General features: G+C 40.2%; 1 protein-coding gene across 1 annotated transcript; it reads right to left on the bottom strand.

Moving 5' to 3' along the window:
- Positions 1-6,667: 6,667 nt before the first annotated feature.
- Positions 6,668-7,702, bottom strand: LOC101278997 (putative MAGE domain-containing protein MAGEA13P). Its single transcript, XM_012536332.1, is given in 3 exon segments — positions 6,668-7,516; positions 7,518-7,592; positions 7,595-7,702. Coding segments are annotated over 3 exon segments (1,032 nt in total).
- Between the last annotated feature and the right edge of the window lie 14,535 nt (positions 7,703-22,237).

The raw sequence follows: 22,237 nt of genomic DNA, 5'->3' as shown, positions 1-22,237 counted from the left end.
CCTTGTTTCCAGATCATGATATCTAGATAGACTGAGAATTTTCCAAATCATTAAGTGCTAGTTGCTTTTGGCTTAATAATTTATTCCTTAATTTATATCTTTACTCTTGCATTTTAATATAAGCAGTAAGAAGAAATCAGGCTGTATCTTCCACACTTCGAAAATTTTCTCAGCTGAATATTCAGGTTTATAGTTTATAAGTTCTACATTTCACCCAACAAAAAAACACAATTCAAACAAATTTTCTGCCACTTTATAACGTGGATTGCTTTTCCTTCAGTGCTCAATAATGCATTCATCATTCCCTTTTCAGGCCTCACCAGAAGTGCTTTAGTGTTCATATTTTTACCATCCTCTCTTAAAGGCAATCTAAGCTTTTTAAAAAAATCAACACTTAGGAATTCTTCCAAGCTCTACCCATTATCCAATTCCAAATCTGCTTCTATATTTTAGATATTTGTTACAGTAGCACCGCACTTCCTGGTACCAAAATCTGTATTCGTTTTCTTGGGCTGCCAAAACAAAGTACTACAAACTGGATAGCTAAAAACAACAGAACTTTATTGTCTCACAGTTCTCTGGTTTAAATGCTTTGGTTTAAAAGAGTATGAAACCTTGGAAAAATATATAGCAACCAGACATCTAGATATATAACTCAGAATAATTAGGCAGAGATTTATAAGATTCTGGTTTTCATACTAATTACGTCTCCTGACAATTACGTTTTAGGTTCTAAGTAGCTAAGTAGCAATTGCTTATAGTTTGAAATGCATATATTAAATGCAAATATCTATTCCAGTAGCAACAACTTTAGCCCAAATTGAGCAATTTAACTGGCTTGGCCATGGTAATGGTTAAACCAGTCATTCATGGAGATAAAGTATGTGTTAATTAGGTTTGCAGATGACATTAACTAGTGAATTTGCTAGTACATTTAAATTGGGATTTAAATTCAAAGTGACTTGAATACTTAGAGAAATGGTCTTTCAGAAATAGAAATTCAATAGATGTAAGTGCATGATCTGGTGTAGTTGGCTAGAATGAGTAGCTGACTCTTAGCTACCTCCCTACTTCCTGCCTCCAATCCATTCTATCCCTCAAGATTGTCCTTCCTCAAACATAGCTCAGATCATGTCAGCATACTTCTCAAAAATCATCAAGGCTCCCCATTGCTCAACACATTAGTTACCAACTCCTCACTCTAGAACTTAAGGCCTCAATATTTTTTTCAAATATCATCAAGGTTCCCAGATATTTGGAAATTAAACAACACATTTTTACTAACACATGCTTCAAAAGAAATTATTGAAGGAAATTAGAAAATATTTTGAACTGAATGAAAATCTAAATACACCATATCACAATTTTTGGGACTTGGCTAAAGAAGAGCTAAGTGGGAAATTTATGTCATTAAATGCTTATATTAGAAAGGAAGAAAAAAAAGACTCAACTTGATAACATCAGCTCCTACCGTGAGAAATGATAAAACTAAATTAAACTCAAGAAGAATGATAGTAATAATATAGATAAGAGCAGAAACCAATGAAATTGAAATTAGAAAAACAATAAATAATATCAATGGAACAAAAACTGTTCCTTCGAAAAGATCAAAGAAGCTGAAATATATCTGAGAATTTTTTTAAAAGACTGTTATAAAACAATGGTTTTGGACACTGTCTTGGTCAGCTTAGGCTCCTATAAAAAGATACCATAAACTGAGTGACTTATTAACAACAGAACTTTATATCTCATAGTTCTGAAGGCTAGAAGGGTGAGATCATGGTGCCAGCATGGTTGGGTTCTGGTGAAAGCTCTCTTCCAGGTTGCAGACTGTTAACTTCTCAGTATCCTTACATGGCAGAAAGAGAACTAGCTAGCTTTCTGGCCTCTTATAAGGGCACCAGTCCCATTCATGAGGGCTCCACCTTCACGAACTAATTACCTCCCAAAGACCTCACCTCCAAACACATAAGGATTTGGGGGAGACACAGCTATTCAGCCCATTGCAGACATAGTTTAAAGTATATGAAACTGTGCATATAGAGAAAATGACAGATAATATAGGAGTTTGCAGAAAGGGCAAAAATGACAGGATACTTATAATCATATAAACAAAAAAATGTCTTATAGTAGTAATTTGTAATTGTTTAAAAGTGTAGAATAGTGATCAAATTATTTAGATCTAGAGCAAATGCATATAAAGGAAACAAGGTGATAATGTGGGAAAATTAGGAACAGTTTTAATTTTCAAGAGGAAAATGCTAGCCAATTTATTAAGTGGTATTGGTAAAAAAATAGTATTGGCAGAGTTACTGGTGCTTATTAATTCACTTGTATCTTTATTATTATTTTTTTCTTAAATTTAAGTATAGTTTCACTTGCATCCTTTTTTTTGGAGAATGTGAACCTACGTTGTAAAAATGGAAAAATAAAAGTATTGTAAGATTATTCCATTGCAAAGAAATAAATAATGTGTATATATTTTACAACTGAAAAATCCATAGAAACACAATTGGATCAAAATCATTTGGTAAAACTCAGGGATTGATTAGTTCCAGAAAGTTGGCCATGGTCTAATAAAGAGAAATTGTTCACATGAAGAAAGCGGCTATGTGGTTGTTCTAATAAAAAGAAAGAAAGAGAAAAAGAAAGAAAAGAACAAGGAACAAACAATACAGTGATGAGAATATCCTAAGGTATAAATAATATTGAATCACATCAATAAGCATTAATGGCTCTGTTAGGGCAGTGTGTGAATGAAACCATTAAAATAGTGGAATTGTTGAGTGTAGAAAATGAGTATGTGAATTACAGCTAATAACATATACAGTAGAGAAGACTGTCAAAATGATTAATTATAGCACTTTTTACATGATACTTTGTGAAAGATAACCATGTGTTGAGAAACTGTGTGTTGATAATAGTCTATGAAAGAAAATGATAAACATTCTAATGAAAATGTTGCGTCAGTCATAAGAAAATAAAAGTGCATTTTCAGGCACAACTTGGAATTAATGCAGTAATGACGGAAGAACGTATTTTTAAAATAACATGATTTATTTATTATGCGCTCTGACAAGAGACATATAAACAGCACTCATAGTAATGAACGTGATCATTATAATTCCTTCTCCCCAAATTGCCTGTGTACTGTCCTTCATATAAATATTGGATCTAATCATATCATGGAGAATATGATTTAGATGTAAATATACTTTTTCTGGAGAGAGGGCTTTAAAAACGAGATGGATTCTTATCTGTGCAGCACTGTCTTTGAAAGTATGAGGGAAGTTGGATGGCTACACATAGCTTGCTAATTGGATTGCATTTCTTTTTCTTTCTAGTCAGACAAGCAGTAGGCATGCCAGAAGCTGGGTAGAATCCAGCAAGAGGTTGATCAATTTTTTGCAAACAAACCATTTAGAGGATGTGTATTTATTTTTGGCAGTCAAAATCACATTTTAAAATATTTATAAAGGTAATTCATATGTGTTTCCAAACTGTTGGAAAATTTTAAAACCGTGAATAAGAAAATAAAGAAATCAATTATATATCCACTAGCAGAGAAATACATTGTTGACATTTTCTGTATATTCTCCTAGCTGTATGTAAGTATGTCTATATTAACATAAATGTGTCCCATAGTCTTTCAATCCTGGTTTTAATTTGCATTATAGGACTTCTGCTTCTGGCCGTAATGGAGTAAGAGGAACTGAACTCCTACCTGATATACCTAAAAATCCAGATGAAATACATGAAACAAGTTTTAACTGATTGGACATCAGGCCATGAAGGACAGTGATCTCTAAGAAATGGAAAGCAAATGAGTAAAGTCCTACGATATCCCAGTTTACTGCCTGGGAAGATAATGCAGGCCAATCCTCAATCCCAGACAGAATCTGGTGGCAACATAGACCGGCAGTCAGAGCCACAGGACACCCGCCCTCTAGTGTCCCAACAGCTCAGAATCCGTGGGAGGCAGCCTGAGCTGGGGACAACACCTGGATCATGTTTCAATGCACGTTCACACCCAGCCCTTTTGCTGCAGAGTCTCTGAGGTGATTAGTCCCAGGGATCGCCCCTCCAATTGCCCCCTCCTTGTGGCTGCGCACTGCCTTCCACTCTTCATTGGTGCCCCTGGCCTGTCTCACCTGGCAGACGTCGGTCACCACCCCACTCACTCACATAGCCCAGCTGCTACGGAGGGGTCCACTGCGCACAGGGGCACATCCCAGCCTCCAGCAGGCATCAAGACAGCTCCCAGCACGGGGACACTGGTAAGGGAGCACTGGACCACTAGAGGTGTCAAGAAATGTAGCTCACCCAAATGATGCAGGGGAACAGCTGTGCTCTTCCTGACAGGACACACGGGCGACTCTAAGGCAGCGGGTGGTGTCTGGCATGTGGCTGGTCCACTCCTCCCAATGACTTACCCACTCAGACCACACTGGGACTTCCAGGTGGTCATGAGGATGCCGAGATTCCCCAGCCTATTCTTGTAAGGCGTCCAGTACCACCCGCCCAGGTTCCCCACCATCTCTCCTTCTGGGCCCTGAACTCTGGGCTCAGAGAGCCCTGACCGCCAGCCTGCCTGGGGCTCTCTGGACTCGGTTTTGTACGTGCTCTCTTGTGGGCTCTGGCGATAGTTCTCGCCAGGATGCTCTCAGTGACCCTCACTGACTGAGAGTATCCTTCCCTGGCTCCTGGTCATTCTGGCCAAATCCTTGCTTCTCAGAGTAAAGGAGAAAGGTCCTGCTGACATTTCAGAACTTTAAGTCATGCCCAGAGGAATCCCTTCTCTCAGGACATCACTGAACAAATCCAGTTTTATATGCGTGAGGGATTAAGTTAATTTTCTGTTTAACTTAATGAGAAAATGGGAGACATACTAAAATAACTTGGACACAATATTTGGGGCTGTTCCACTGGGAGCAGGGTCCAGTCTTCAGAGAAGAGGAAGTGATGAGCCGGCCAGCAGGCCAGGATCCAGAGCTGGACAGGAGGGCACATGAAGGAAGACCAGTGGAAGGGTGCATAGTGCAGGAAAGTGCCAGGCCCGGACAGAATTGCCAGGAAGCCCTGGGACCCAGGCAGGAGGCCCAGAGGTAAATAAAGCCCACAGACAATCCCCAAGGCCAGTTTCTCACCGTCTCCTTCCTTCCTTAGGCCTGCTTTTAGCACACTGGACACAGGGCCCTTCTTTTTGTTGCCATGATGCAGTACTGGGGAGGGAAACGAACTAAGAGACAAAAGGTCGGCCTCAGGCTGGGAGTAGTGGGGACAGCCTGGACCTCGATGAATTCAGACCAGGGATCCAGTCCCAGCTCTGTCACTTACTGGACATGTGATACTGGGTCCATGGCTAAGTGGCCAATATGAGCCTTAGTTTCTTCATTTGTGAAGTGGGTCTAATAAGCCCTGACTTGTGGGACTGCTGGAATGTACAGTATATAATGTAAGTCAAGCACATGGCCTGGCATTTAATGGATCTTTAATAATAGCAGTAATTCTAATATGATTTTGACCCCAGACTCTATCAGTCTCTCCTGGGACTGTGTGTGTGTGTGTGTGTGTGTGTGTGTGTGTGTGTGTGTGTGTGCGCGCTCCATGGCATCTCAGAGAACACGTAGCACTCTAGGACATAAAACAAGTGAGCCCCAAATGCTGCTTTGTAAATAAAACTCAGTACATTTTCCCTGTTAGTGGATATAATCTTTAATTTGGATATTGGGAGGTCTTCCCCAGTTGAATGCAACTCAAAGCTTCCGGAATTTGAGTCAAGGACTAACTCCTTTCCCCCCTCTCAGCTGCTTTTCCATCCAAACAACTATTTTCATTCATCTCACCCCCACCAAAAATCTAGCCCTTGCTTAGAGTTGGCCAAATTGCACTCAAGATAACTTAATGAAAATGTCCTCTCAGTGGCATGGGCTCTGGCTCTCCCAGGCTAGGGAAAAAGTGCCAGCCTCTGGGCACCACCTCAAAGAAATATCAGCCTTTTCTCAGGAAATCCTTGCAGATGATGTGTATAGAACACCAAGTCTGTGCACTGTGTTCAGTGGCGTGGGGACAGAAGGGCAGGACACCTGCTCCAGGTGGAGACTGGGCTATGCTTCTCCACGATCCCAGAGAAACTGCCAGGACCAGTTTTCCATTCTAGGCTTTTCTCTCACCTCTAACACCCACCTATAAGCATAAATGAGCTAGTGAGCCAGGACTCTCATTTATTAAGATTTAATTTCTCACACCTTGTTTAATTAGTCAAGTAAATCGAGGTGTATAACTTTAATCTTACAAAACAACAAACTAAATGGGATACAGGATTCTTAGGATAACCATCTTTTACATTTTTTTCTTCTATTTCTCGCTCCCATCTATTTTATTCCTGGGCCCTTGCATGTTTCTAAGGAAATTCCTATTCCAATGCCATGTTATCCTGTTCCAGATCACAAAGTATGATGAAAGATTTCCCAATTTGTGTTACAGACTAGCAAAATTCTTATTCTAAAGCCTGACTAACAGCAGTAAATATGTGACCAATGTTATTCACGAACCTAGACTCTAAAGCTAAAAACCTTTAGGAAAAAAAAAGATAAAATCTGCAATTCAGCCCTCCACTATTTAGAACCTTGACCTCAAACACAGAGTGGAGAATCTTCCTCTGACTTCACTCAGGGCAGGAGAGGCTGCTGGGCATGACACTGGAGCTGCCACTGGCCATGGCAGAAGTATTAGCCCCCGCGGCAGCTCTGGCCTGAGCTCTCTCTTTCTCATCTCTCAAAGCTTCCTCATACCAGCGTGAGAATGCAGTGGGGTCAGTCTCATTGATCTTGGCAAAAAACTCCAGGACTTTCATCTTGCTGCTTTCAGCGTGGGCCCTTGGACCCCACAGGAATTCGCAGTGTGGGGGATCACTGTCGGGCACCTGGAGGTACTCCAGGTACTTCTCCTCCACCAACTCTTTGGTGATGAGCTTCTTGGTCTCCCCGTAGACGAAATCCTCCTGCCCAGCATACATCCCAATAACACTCAGCACTTCCCAGATTTTCTCCTCAGGAGCACGGTTGCCCTGCATGAAGATCACACCCAGGATAAGTACCACGAGGCCGGCCTTGGGCACGCGCTGGTCAGCACTCAGCATCCCGTCGTAGGTGAGGTCTAGTGTCTTCACGAGCACATAGGAGTGGCTGGTGGGGTCCACTTCCTTCACTTCAATGCCAAAGACAACCTCCATGCACTCACAGGCTTTGCTGAAGATCGCAGGGAAGTGGTCCTTGTGCTCTTTGATGACATTCCACAGCATTTCTGCCTTTGTGATGGGCTCCTGTTTTACATACTTGACACTTAAGAACTGCACCATTTTGGCCACCTTCTTGTTTAGCACGTCACAGAGCAAGAACCCGGGAGCCTGGGAGGTGCTCACACCCTCTGCTTGCCTGCTGCAGCCCTCATTTGACTTGCTCAGTGGAATGGCTGCGACGGCCATGGAGGAGCGGGCTCTCTGCGACCTCCGGGGACACACTCCGCGTCCCAGCAGCAGGCACAGCCTCTGCGGTGCCCTGGGTCAAAGGACAGAGCGAGGAGGCACTGGCCCCTCCTCCTCAGCTACAGGGACCTGTGCGCCCACCAGGCCCTGAGCCTCTTTTCCGGCCTGAAGGCCTACTTCAAGCACGTCGCACTGACTCTTCCAACTGTGAAGCATGATGACCTGTGCTGGGGCAGCAGGCAGGGGTGTGGGCAGGGCGTGGTGATGGCGGCCAATTGGTCTGAGGGAGAGAGGAAGAGTGTGAGAAACTCGACCCTGTCAGCTCTGACCAAGGCCATCTTAATAGGTCTTCCCTTAGACAGTGCTCTAGGGGGTCCCCTGTCTTCCTGACTGGTCTGTGCCCTAAGGACCAGTGGGAGGACCTGTGAAACTCCTCAGGGTGACACCAGCCCGCTCAGCCTGCAGATTCCAGGTAAGACAGTAGGCTGTGCGAGCTCAGGCACTGTGGTGTCCCCTCTGCTCTGGTGTGGGGGTCCCACTGGTCGACATTCAGGGTCCTCACCTTGACTGACTCCCGGCCCTTCCTGGGCTTCCTCCGCTCTGCTCACCCGAGGACACTTGCCTCAGACCAAGATCCTTGCTCCCGGGGTTACTTGAGTCCCTGTAAGAGGAACTGAGGGCCACCTCAGGCCGCAGACTGCAATCAAAATCCTGCCCCCAGTCCCCAGCGCTGACGGGAGGGGGAAGGCCGGCCTTAGGGTTGCTCGCACCGTCCTGGGGTGGATGGTCCCATCAGTGCCCACTCGGAGTCCTCGGCTTTCTCCTGGCCAGGCAGGCCTGCACCCCACCCCTCTGCTGCTCTGAGGCAGAACTCGCAGAACAAGAGCTCACTCTCCCGAGACCAAGAGGAGGGCATCGCATCTGGCCACACTTGCCCAGGGCCTACCTGGGGTGACAGTAAGGGCTGGATGAACTCCGCAGACCCTGCTCTCCTGGAATAGACGGATCATCACGGTCCCTATCTTAAGGCCTGGGACACCCCCTCTGTTGACCCGAGGTCACCCTCCTTAAACCAAGGCCTCACTTCCCTGAGATAGCGGAGGAGGAAGCGAAGGGGCGCCACACTCAACCACCACTCCCTGTGTCCTCTCATGGCCGACAGCAGGGGCAGAGAGGCGCCGGGCCCCATCTGTGCTTCAGCAGGGGGTCCGCCCCGCCCTCCACCTTCCACTTCACTCCTGGCACAGCCTGAGACTCATCCCTCTGGCGCACTGAGGCTCCGCGAGACCAGCAGGTGCGAGTGGGTCCTTCCCCCTCAGCTGACCCGATATGTGTAATATTTGATATTTCTGATATTTGTAATTCTGTCTTCTTTTCTCTTGGTTAGCCTAACTAGAAGCTTATTAATTTTATTGATCTTTCCAAAGAACCGACTTTGGGTTTCCTTGATTTTCTCTATTGTTTTCCTGTTTTCAATTTCACTGATTTTTTACTCTATTTTTCTCTCTGCTTTCTTTACAATTTTGTTAAACACATTTTCATTTAGATTAAAAAATATATTTTCAATCTCTCTTTGGGCTTTTTCATTAACCTACAAATTATACAGAAGTATGTTATTTCATTTCCAAATATTTCGGGGATACTCTAACTACCTTCTTGTTACTGATTTTCAGTTTAATTCCATTGTGGTTTGTGAACAAACTTTGTATAATTTCTATTCTTTTAGGTATGTTTAATGGCTTTGATTTTGTCCTATCTTGATAAATGCTTTACGTCACTTGAGAGTAATATGTATTCTATTGTTGGATGGAGTATTTTATAAATGTCAAGTAGATCAAGTTGACTGATAGTGCTGTTCAGGTCACCTACTGATTTTCTGCGTGTTTGATCTATCAATTACCGACAGAGTGGTATTGAAGTCTTCAAATGTAACAGTGGATTTGTCTATTTCTCCTTTCATCTCTATCAGATTTTGCTTCACATATTCTGACACTTTGTTTTTAGTTGCATATGCGTTTAACATTGCTACATCTTCTTGGAGAATTGACTTCTTTTTCATGATGTTGTGCCCCTCTGAATCCCTGATGATTTCCCTTGTCCTAAAGTCTGCTTCTGTGAAATTAATATAGCTACAACAGCTTTCTTTTGATTATTGTTAATGTGGAATATTTTTTCCATACTTTTACTTTTAGCCTATCTGAATCTTTATATTTAAAATGAATTTCTTCATCCATTAGACAAAATGTGATTAGATATTGTATTCTATCACCTTGACTACCTGTGTCTTTTTTTTTTTAACATCTTTATTGGAGTATAATTGCTTTACAATGGTGTGTTAGTTTCTGCTTTATAACAAAGTGAATCAGTTATACATATACGTATGTCCCCATATCCCCTCCCTCTTGCATCTCCCTCCCTCCCCCCTCCCTATCCCACCCCTCTAGGTGGTCACAAAGCACCGAGCTCATCTCCCTGTGCTATGCGGCTGCTTCCCACTAGCTATCTGTTTTATGTTTGGTAGTGTATATATGTCCATGCAACTCTCTCACTTTGTCACAGCTTACCCTTCCCCATCCCAGTATCCTCAAGTCCATTCTCTAGTAGGTCTCTGTCTTTATTCCCTTCTTGCCCCTAGGTTCTTCATGACTTTTTTTCTTAGATTCCATATATATGTGTTAGCATACGGTATTTGTTTTTCTCTTTCTGACTTACTTCACTCTGTATGACAGACTCTAGGTCCATCCACCTAACTACAAATAACTCAATTTCATTTCTTTTTATGGCTGAGTAATATTCCATTGCATGTATGTGCCACATCTTCTTTATCCATTCATCTGTTGATGGACACTTAGGTTGCTTCCATGTCCTGGCTATGGTAAATAGAGCTGCAATGAATATTTTGGTACATGACTCTTTTTGAATTATGGTTTTCTCAGGGTACATGCCCAGTAGTGGGATTGCTGGGTCGTATGGTAGTTCTATTTTTAGTTTTTTAAGGAACCTCCATACTGTTCTCCATAGTGGCTGTATCAATTTACATTCCCACCAACAGGGCAGGAGGGTTCCCTTCTCTCCACACCCTCTCCAGCATTTATTGTTTGTAGATTTTTTGATGATGGCCATTCTGACTGGTGTGAGATGATATCTCATTGTAGTTTTGATTTGCATTTCTCTAATGATTAATGATGTTGAACATTCTTTCATGTGTTTGCAGTCTGTGTATCTTCTTTGGAGAAATGTCGATTTAGGTCTTGTGCCCATTTTTGGATTGGGTTGTTTGTTTTTTTGATATTGAGCTGCATGAGCTGCTTGTAAATTTTGGAGATTAATCCTTTGTCAGTTGCTTCATTTGCAAATATCTTCTCCCATTCTGAGGGTTGTCTTTTGGTCTGGTTTATGGTTTCCTTTGCTGTGCAAAAGTTTCTACGTTTCATTAGGTCCCATTTGTTTATTTTTGTGTTTATTTCCATTTCTCTAGGAGGTGGGTCAAAAACGATTTTGCTGTGATTTCTGTCATGGAGTGTTCTGCCTATGTTTTCCTCTAAGAGTTGGATAGTGTCTGACCTTACATTTTGGTCTTTAATCCATTTTGAGTTTATTTTTGTGTATGGTGTTAGGGAGTGTTCTACTTTCATACTTTTATATGTACCTGTCCAGTTATCACAGCACCACTTATTGAAGAGGCTGTCTTTTCTCCACTTTATATTCTTGCCTCCTTTATCAAAGATAAGGTGATCATATGTGCGTGGGTTTATCTCTGGGCTTTCTATCCTGTTCCATTGCTCTATATTTCTGTTTTTGTGCCAGTACCATACTGTCTTGATTACTGTAGCTTTGTAGTATAGTCTGAAGTCCAGGAGCCTGATTCCTCCAGCTCCATTTTTCGTTCTCAAGATTGATTTGGCTATTCGGGGTCTTTTGTGTTTCCATACAAATTGTGGGATTTTTTGTTCTAGTTCTGTGAAAAATGCCAGTGGTAGTTTGATAGGGATTGCATTGAATCTGTAGATTGCTTAGGGTAGTATAGTCATTTCACAATGTGGATTCTTCCAATCCAAGAACATGGTATATCTCTCCATCTGTTTGTGTCATCTTTAATTTCTTTCCTCAGTGTCTTATAGTTTTCTGCATACAGGTCTTTTGTCTCCTTAGGTAGGTTTATTCCTAGATATTTTATTCTTTTTGTTGCAATGGTAAATGGGAGTGTTTTCTTAATTTCACTTTCGGATTTTTCATCATTAGTTATAGGAATGCCAGAAATTTCTGTGCATTAATTTTGTATCCTGCTACTTTACCAAATTCATTGATTAGCTCTAGTAGTTTTCTGGTTGCATCTTTAGGATTCTCTATGTATAGTATCATGTCATCTGCAAACAGTGACAGCTTTACTTCTTCTTTTCCGATTTGGATTCCTTTTATTTCTTTTTCTTCTCTGATTGCTGTGGCTAAAACTTCCAAAACTATGTTGAATAATAGTGGTGAGAGTGGGAAACCTTGTCTTGTTCCTGATCTTAGTGGAAATGGTTTCAGTTTTTCACCACTGAGGATGATGTTGGCTGTGGGTTTGTCATATATGGCCTTTATTATGTTGAGGAAAGTTCCCTCTATGCCTACTTTCTGCAGGGTTTTTATCATAAATGGGTGTTGAATTTTGTCAAAAGCTGTCTCTGCATCTATTTAGATGATCAAATGGTTTTTCTCCTTCAATTTGTTAATATGGTTTATCACATTGCTTGATTTGCATATATTGAAGAATCCTTGCATTCCTGGAATAAACCCCACTTGATCGTGGTGTATGATCCTTTCAATGTGCTGTTGGATTCTGTTTGCTAGTATTTTGTTGAGGATTTTTGCACCTATGTTCAGCAGTGATATTGGCCTGTAGTTGTCTTTGTGACATCTTTGTCTGGTTTAGGTATCAGAGTGATGGTAGCCTCGTAGAATGAGTTTGGGAGTGTTCCGCCCTCTGCTATATTTTGGAAGACTTTGAGAAGGATAGGTGTTAGCTCTTCTCTAAATGTTTCATAGAATTTGCCTGTGAAGCCATCTGGTCCTGGGCTTTTGTTTGTTGGAAGATTTTTAGTCACAGTTTCAATTTCAGTGCTTGTGATTGGTCCATTCATATTTTCTATTTCTTCCTGCTTCAGTCTCAGCAGGTTGTGCATTTCTAAGAATTTGTCCATTTCTTCCAGATTGTCCATTTTATTGGCATAGAGTTGCTTGTAGTAATCTCTCATGATCCTTTATATCTCTGCCGTGTCAGTTGTTACTTCTCCTTTTTCATTTCTAATTCAAATTGATTTGAGTCTTCTCCCTTTTTTTTCTTCATGAGTCTGGCTAATGGTTTATCAATCTTGTTTATCTTCTCAAAGAACCAGCTTTCAGTTTTATTGATCTTTGCTATCATTTCCTTCATTTATTTCTGATCTGATCTTTATGATTTCTTTCCTTCTGCTAACTTTGGGGGTTTTTTGTTCTTCTTTCTCTAATTGCTTTAGGTGTGAGGTTAGGTTGCTTATTTGAGATGTTTCTTATTTCTTAAGGTAGGATTGTATTGCTATAAACTTACCTCTTAGAACTGCTTTTGCTGCATCCCATAGGTTTTGGGTCGTCGTGTTTTCATTGTCACCTTTTTCTAGGTAGTTTTTGATTTCCTCTTTGATTTATTCAGTGATCTCTTGGTTATTAAGTAGTGTACTGTTTAGCCTCCATGTGTTTGTATTTTTTACAGATTTTTTCCTGTAATTGATATCTAGTCTCATAGCATTGTTGTCGGAAAAGATACTTGATACAATTTCAATTTTCTTAAATTTATCAAGGCTTGATTTGTGACCCAAGCTATGTTCTATCCTGGAGAATGTTCCTTGAGCACTTGAGAAAAATGTGTATTCTGTCGTTTTTGGATGGAATGTCCTATAAATATCAATTAAGTCCACCTTGTTTAATGTATCATTTAAAGCTTGTGTTTCCTTATTTATTTTCATTTTGGATGATCTGTTCATTGGTGAAAGTGGGGTGTTAAAGTCCCCTACTATGAATGTGTTACTGTCGATTTCCCCTTTTATGGCTGTTAGTATTTGCCTTATGTATTGAGGGGCTCCTATGTTGGGTGCATAAATATTTACAATTGTTATATCTTCTTCTTGGATCGATCCCTTGATCATTATGTAGTGTCCTTCTTTGTCTCCTCTAATAGTCTTTATTTTAAAGTCTATTTTGTCTGATATGAGGATTGCTACTCCAGCTTTCTTTTGGTTTCCATTTGCATGGAATATCTTTTTCCATCCCCTCACTTTCAGTCTGTATGTGTCCCTAGGTCTGAAGTGGGTCTCTTGTAGACAGCATATATATGGGTCTTGTGTTTGTATCCATTCAGCCAGTCTGTGTCTTTTGGTGGGAGCATTTAATCCATTTACATTTAAGGTAATTATCAATATGTATGTTCCTATTCCCATTTTCTTAATTGTTTTGGGTTTGTTATTATAGGTCTTTGCTTTCTCTTGTGTTTCTTGCCTAGAGAAGATTCTTTAGCATTTGTTGTAAAGCTGGTTTGGTGGTGCTGAACTCTCTCAGCTTTTGCTTGTCTGTAAAGGTTTTAATTTCTCCATCAAACCTGAATGAGATCCTTGCTGGGTAGAGTAATCTTGGTTGTAGGTTTTTCTCCTTCATCACTTTAAATATATCTTGCCACTCCCTTCTGGCTTGCAGAGTTTCTGCTGAAAGATCAGCTGTTAACCTTATGGGGATTCCCTTGTGTGTTATTTGTTGTTTTTCCCTTGCTGCTTTTAATATGTTTTCTTTGTATTTAATTTTTTACAGTTTGATTAATATGTGTCTTGGCATGTCTCTCCTTGGATTTATCCTGTATAGGACTCTCTGTGCTTCCTGGACTTGATCAACTATTTCCTTTCTCATATTAGGGAAGTTTTGAACTATAATCTCTTCAAATACTTTCTCAGTCCCTTTCTTTTTCTCTTCTTCTTCTAGAAGCCCTATAATTCGAATGTTGGTGCGTTTAATGTTGTCCCAGAGGTCTCTGAGACTGTCCTCAGTTCTTTTCATTCTTTTTTCTTTATTCTGCTCTGCAGTAGTTATTTCCATTATTTTATCTTCCAGGTCACTTATCCGTTCTTCCACCTCAGTTATTCTGCTATTGATCCCTTCTAGAGTATTTTTAATTTCATTTATTGTGTTGTTCATCGTTCCTTGTTTCATCTTTAGTTCTTCTAGGTCCTTGTTAAATGTTTCTTGCATTTTGTCTATTCTATTTCCAAGATTTTGGATCATCTTTACTATCATTATTCTGAATTTTTTTCAGGTAGTCTGCCTATTTCCTCTTCATTTGTTAGGTCTGGTGGGTTTTTATCTTGCTCCTTCATCTGCTGTGTGTTTTTCTGTCTTCTCATTTTGCTTATCTTACTGTGTTTGGGGTCTCCTTTTTGCAGGCTGCAGGTTCGTATTTCCCGTTGTTTTTGGTGTCTGCCCCCAGTGGCTAAAGTTGGTTCAGTGGTTTGTGTAGGCTTCCTGGTGGAGGGGACTAGTGCCTGTGTTATGGTGGATGAGGCTGGATCTTGTCTTTCTGGTGGGCAGGTCCACGTCTCGTGGCGTGCTTTGGGGTGTCTGTGGACCTATTATGATTTTAGGCAGCCTCTCTGCTAATGGGTGGGGTTGTGTTCCTGTCTTTCTAGTTGTTTGGCATAGGGTGTCCAGCACTGTAGCTTGCTGGTCATTGAGTGAAGATGGGTGTTGGTGTTGAGATGGAGATCTCTGGGAGATTTTCGCTGTTTGATATTACGTGGAGCTGGGAGGTCTCTTGTGGACCAGTGTCCTGAAGTTGGCTCTCCCACCTCAGAGGCACAGCACTGACTCCTGGCTGCAGCACCAAGAGCCTTTCATCCACACGGCTTCGCTCTGTTCAGTGGCCACCAACTGGATCCTTAGTTTCACTTAACTTCTTGGAAAACACATGTTGTTCACAAAGAGAACAGGAGGGCAGTGAGGAAATGTATCATTTCTTCTAACTGGGCTCCTGGCACCAGAATCCCCGCCTCACCCAGCGACTTCTCTTCACTTTTGAAGAACAATTTTGCTGGATACAGAATACTATGTTGATGGGTTTTTTTTTTTCTTTCAATACTTTAAATAGTTCACTTTTCACTCTTTTCTCCATAGTTTCTGATGAGATGTCCAGTGTAATTCTTGCATCTGTATATTCGTTTCCTAGAGCTGTCAAATTACCACAAACTGGGTGCCTTAAAATAAATTTATTCTTTCACAATTCTGTAGGCCTGAAGTCTGAAATCAAGGTGCTGGCAGGACTGCTCTCTTTCCCAAGGCTCTAGTGCAGAATGCTTCCTTGTTTATTCCATCTTCTGGTGGTTCCAGTCCTTGTTTTGGAGGACAGACATAATTACCATAACACAGTGCCCAGTAATCACTCAATAAATATTAGTTCTTTCATTAGTATTTCTTTAAGGGTCTCTCTCCCTTTTTGGACTGAGCATTCCAAAGCCATGTCTGGATGATGCACACAACACTTATGGGTGTTGTACCTAATGAGGACCCAATAAGCAGTTGTTAAAATGAATTATTCAAAAGGAGCTATGGCCAGTTCCCTAGTGGATCAACAGATTTGTGAATAGATGAGAATATGTGCTGAGCCAATTGTTTGTTCTTATCCAAACATATATCTGACTATAACTAAACTTATGATTCTCTTAGGATTCACAGCATTCTGTAGACTTGGTATTATCTGAGGTATTCTGTATCTCACCTTTTTCTTACAAAAACATTTGTCATTAGATTTAGGGCCCATCTAGATAACCCAGGATGATCTCATCTTCAGATTCTTCACTTAATTACATTTGCAAAGAACATTTTTTCAAAAAAAGTCACATTCACAGCTACTGGGGGTTAGGACTTATACATATCTTTTTGGGGACCACAATTCAACGTACTAAAGCCTCTTTCTCTATAGATAAGATGTTTTACCCCTCATATTATCATTTACTTAGGTCTTCTTTAGTTTATATCTGCAGTGACTTTTAGTTTTTTGTGTATGGTTTTTCTACAACTTTGGTCAGATTTATCCCTACGTATTTCATATTTTCTGATGCTATTTTAAAATGCACTCTTTTTCATTTCAGTTTGCAGTTGTTCATTGCTAATATGTAAAAATAAAATATTTTGTGTGTGTATAGAGTTTGTATACTGCAACCTTGCTAAATCCAAATATTAGTTTTTGAAGTTTTTTTTTTTAAGATTGATAGAGTATTCTACATACACTATTTTAGAGTCTGAATAAAGACATTTTTACATCTCCCTTTGTGATTTGGAGGCCTTTTTCCCCCTCATGTTGCACTTGACAGAACCTTCAGTATGAAGTTGAACAACCCTTCCCTGCTCTGGGAGTGCACATCAGTTTAGATGGTGGTTTCCTGAATGCAAACACCCAGAACAACTTTCAGCATGTGAATATTTGCCTCCTCACCATCTACACTGAAAAAACCTAAGCCTGGGTAATACACTTTCTGAGTTGAACATAACCCCTCAGATTTAAAACAAGAGTAGGATACTCAGTAGGGCAAGTTTAAGTCACTAAAGTCTTGACAGAATGAAGGCAGTGATCTCAGGCTAGAAACAGAGAACTGAGAAGAGCTAAGTGGACATTGTGAAAATGAGGAAGAATGGAGAAGTTACCTGGTGGTAGCCAAGAAGTGAATGATCTTCAAGGCATACAAGGGAAATTTGTAGGAAGGAACTGAGACGATTCACATATCCACTGAGACTTACATATTAAATGTAGTCACATTATGTTGGAGGGATTTTAGGTAAGACATCCAAAATAATAGGTCATGCATGGTGAAGGGTGGGAGAAAAAGAACAGAATGAACCACTGAATGTAGTGGCTGTGGTGAAAGTCTTGGAGGAAATACCCTCTCTGGCATGTCGGCTGTCAGAACTGATGGTGGGGAGATGAGGAAAAGTGGAAGGTCATTTTGGGAAGGGTCTTTAGAAGTGCTAAAAATAAATGCTCCCTTTATGCAATTAGAGCATGTTGTCTTCCAGGGTCTCCTTACACCCCCATCCCAAGGTATCAAGAGTGGTGCTTTTTAATGTCCAAGCCACTGCAGAGTTACTATCGCTGGGGAAATTCCTTGGTGACTAAAGAAAGCCCAAGGGCATGGTTCTTCATTGTCTTGGGGAGGGATATATAGGGAACTGACAAAAAGTGTTGAAACATTCAGAGAACTAAAACATTTGCTATTTGGCTCTGGTGAAATATATAATCAGTTTTAGCATGCACCTGAAAAGGTAGAATTAAAACATTCATGAATCATCATTCCAAAGTTGAGGATATGGGGAGGGGGAAGGGTAAGCTGTGACAAAGCGAGAGACGGGCATGGACATATATACACTACCAAACGTAAGGTAGATAGCTAGTGGGAAGCAGCCGCATAGCACAGGGAGATCAGCTCGGTGCTTTGTGACCACCTAGAGGGGTGGGATAGGGAGGGTAGGAGGGAAGGAGACGCAAGAGGGAAGCGATGTGGGGACACATGTATATGTATAACTGATTCACTTTGCTATAAAGCAGAAACTAACACACCATTGTAAAGCAATTATACTCCAATAAAGATGTAAAAAATACAAAAAACCGCACAAAGTTTTCATAAGTTTAAAAACTAAACACTCTATCCTACTGAATTGGGGAAGTCTTTAGTACTTCTTCAAATAATTTAAGATAAATAGTTTAACATAGTTATATCAACCTAAGAAACATGCTTAACAGTGGGAACCATGTTAATTAAATAAAGCTTAGAAGAATTAAATCTATTTACTATAAAAATGATGCTCTCACCTTGTAATAGTTTTAGACAATTGAGACATGCTTCAAATAGAAAATAAAAGTCACATACATTCCCTTTCCACTCACACCCTCAAAGTTTACCACTGTGAACAATTTCTGTACATCCTTCCAGAGGATTTTTATGTGCATACTAACATTTATGTGAAAAATTTTAAATTATGTTACCTTGTTGGACTCACTTTTCTGCACTTAACATTAGATCATAGACATTTTTCCATGTTAATGTATACTTTCTATCACTTTATTTTCATTGACTGAATAATATGGATCCTTAGGATTTTTCCAGGTTCTTGTATTACAAACAATATGACAATAAACATCCTTCCATCTTAGTGTACTTACATGACAGTTTTTGTAGGATAAGTCTCATAAATGGAATTGCTCAATCAAAAATGTATGTACATAATTTTTTTAAATGTATGTACACTTTATAATTTGTTAGTTACTGTTATATTTTCCTATAAAATGGTGCCAATTTATATTCTCACAGTGTTCAAAAACACTTGTTTCTCTTACATTCTTGCCAACACATTTTAATCTTTGCCAATATGACTGAAGAAGTATTTAGAGTTTTAATTTGCCTTTTACAATTATTAGTAAAGATTGTTTTAAATGCATTTTGGACAGTTTTATTTCTTATTCTGTAAAGTATTTTTCATTTGCTTGCCTATTTTCTATTAGGTTGTTTGTTTCTTTTCTTTATGGACCTGCAGTTCTTAATATAACATCAACGATATGTAACATTTTTAGAGGACCTGACTACGTGCCAGGAATATTTTAAGCACTTTATATTTATTTTATTTATTCTTCACAAAAACCCAAAAGGAAAAGAGTACATTATCTGTGTTCATCTGACAACATAACTGAAGTACAGAATGGTGAAGTAACCTGCCCAAGGTCATATAGTAAGTCAGCAGTCCCCAACTTTTTGGCACCAGGGACTGGTTTCGTGGAAGACAATTTTTCCATGGATGGGCGGGGTTGGGGGGGATGGTTTAGGTGGTAATGCGAGAGATGGTTCAGGCAGTAATGCGAGTGATGGGGAGCGGCAGGTGACGTTTCGCCCGCCGCTCACCTCCTGCTGTGAGGCCTGGTTCCTAACAGGCTTCGGACTGATAGTGGTCCACGGGCCTGGGGGTTGGGGACCCCTGTAGTAAGTGGCTGCATTGGAATTTGAGCCCTGGGAGTCTAACCCACAACTTACTCTCCTAATTGGAATTACATTGAATTTATAGATTAATTTGGCAAGAATTGATATCATTACTCTTTTGAGTCTTCCCCTGACCACTGTTCTCCATTTATTTAGATTTTTAAGATAACTTTCAATTAAAATTTTATGATTTTGTATATAATGGTCTTGCACAACTTTCACTGGATTATTTCTAGGTATCTAGTATTTTGGTTGCTAGTATAAATGACATTTAGACATTTTGATTGCATTTATAACTCTTCATTCCTAGTGTGTAGAAATAAAATGAATTTTTGTATACTGAAACCACTTTCAGCAGTGTAGCTGAATCCTTTCTTATTTACAGTGCTAGGAACTCTAGTGCAGTGTTGAATAAATAGGATGCTAGTCCATTTCTTAATAGCTAGACTCCCATGGATTCACAAGGAACGTAAGCATATTAAAGGCATGGCGAAGGCTTGCAGTTAATACATCTGCTACCAGTTATATAGCATTACTAATGTTTCAGTTACTATTCTAAGTGCTTTATAAGTGTTAGTTCATTAAATCCACCTAAAATTCTGTGAGACAAGGACTAGTATTACCTTTATTCTGTTGTTGAGAAATCTAAGGCACAGGGAGAATATGTTACTTGTTCCATGTCACATGGCTAGTAAGGGATGGGGTCCACATGGTGTGGTTCTAGAGTCCACGCTTTTAACTACTATGCCAAATGGAAACTTTTATTCGAATACATTTACTTTAAATAGCAGATGGAACTGTAATGTCACTTGCCTATAATAAAATACAGTTAGTATGGGTTACATTTATTTTGAGGTTGCGAGAAAAATGCAACCATCTTAAATTATACCTATATGGAAATATAAAAAAGGTCCCCACTACGTAGTTAATATCTCCAACTTCCTTTCCCTTTATAATCTTGCAGACAATGTGGGCTGGGTTCTCCAATAAGGTGAGCAATTAAATACCAAATGGTCATATAAAGTAGAACAATGATCGAGGAATTGTGAGTAAACGGCTTAGCTGTGTGTAATAGTGAATACTGTATTTTTTCCTGAAGAGTTTGTAATCTAGACTTTTACATACGAAGTCTGATTAGTGTAAGAAGACTCACACTGGTGTTTCTAAAATTGGTGTGAGATCGCTGGCAGATTTTTTTGTTCATGTATAATTGCACTTGGATAGTATTTCTAAGGTAGAGAGGAACATTTTCCTGTCCAGAGCCAGTCAGAAGCGAAATGTCAGTGCCCCTGGCATGGAATCATTCCATTTGATACCTCTGTAATGGAATAGTAAGTTAACAACAAACAATGTGAACTGGCTCGTAGGAGCTCTGAGCCACATGATCCATTTTTTAAAAAATAAAACTGATGAGTGACAATGAGTGGGTAAAAATAATGCAAGTTTTGTTTTGATACATTTCCTCTGTAAACACAGATAAGATTTCTACGTGGGTGACATTTGCTGTCATGGTGGAGTGTAGCACTTCCCAAACTAATCTGATGCTAGTGTCATGAGAGATGGCAATGGGTGGTCTGTAAAAAAAGGAATTTGATAATCAAATTAATTTAGCCTGTCTAACCTACCCTACAACACGATCATACTTCCGCCCTGTGTGAGATTATTCAGGATGTGGACACTTACGGTTGTCCTGTATCAGCCTAATTTCAGATATCCCTCTTTTTTTCATCAAACTCACTTACAATAAATATACCTTAAGAAAAATGAGTGTGTTCTTTGTATGTTTTTTTATAAATTTATTTATTTATTATTTATTTTTGGCTGCATTGGGTCTTTGTTTCTGTGCGCCGCTTTCTCTAGTTGCGGTGAGCCAGGGCTACTCTTAGTTGCGGTGCGCGGGCTTCTCATTGTGGTGGCTTCTCTTGTTGCGGAGCTCAGGCATGCGGGCTTCGGTAGTTGTGGTTCATGGGCTCTAGAGCACAGGCTCAGTAGTTGTGGCGCATGGGTTTAGTAGCTCCGCGACATGTGGGATCTTCCCGGACCAGGGCTCAAACCCGTGTCCCCTGCATTGGCAGGCGGATTCTTAACCACTGCACCACCAGGGAAACCCTGTTCTTTGTATTTTATTAAGATATTTTTTGCCCTAGCAGAAAAGACAAACATATAAACCAGCAGCAAAAATACTGTGTGATAAGTGATCGACTAAAGTACATAACAATATATATAACAGACAAAGGAAACTTAAGTTTTCTGGGGAATTTGGGAAGGTTTCATAGAGATGGCGGCCCTTAGGTTGAGAATTAAAAAAGATGAATTGGAGTTTTCTAGGCAATCACGGGTCCTTGCAGATATATGGTTTGGTTAAGCAAGGTGGGTAGAGACAGAATCAGATTTAGGAGGAGGGCAGACAGGCGGCTGCACAGGGTGTCAATCTATTCTGGGCGCTAAAACATTAAAGTGTTAAATAGTAAATGAAACCAGTTAATTCATGCTTCTATCTACCAATCATTATACAACTGGCAAAATAGAAATCGGACAGCTTTTGACTGAAATATTCAGTACCTCAAGTAGAAATAAAAATACTCCTAGTGGTGCTGACTTCTCATGGTTGAATGGTTGTTGCAACACACATGTGCAAGTTGCAGGTTCCAACTACAGGCAGGTGGCACAACCAAACCCAAGACCAGTCAGAGGACAGTCACCTAAATTCCGCAGCAAAGTATAGGACTAG

The sequence above is a fragment of the Orcinus orca genome, chromosome X, assembly GCF_937001465.1.
Source record: "Orcinus orca chromosome X, mOrcOrc1.1, whole genome shotgun sequence".
NCBI classification, from domain to species: domain Eukaryota; kingdom Metazoa; phylum Chordata; class Mammalia; order Artiodactyla; family Delphinidae; genus Orcinus; species Orcinus orca.
This window is presented reverse-complemented; position numbering and strand designations above follow the sequence as displayed.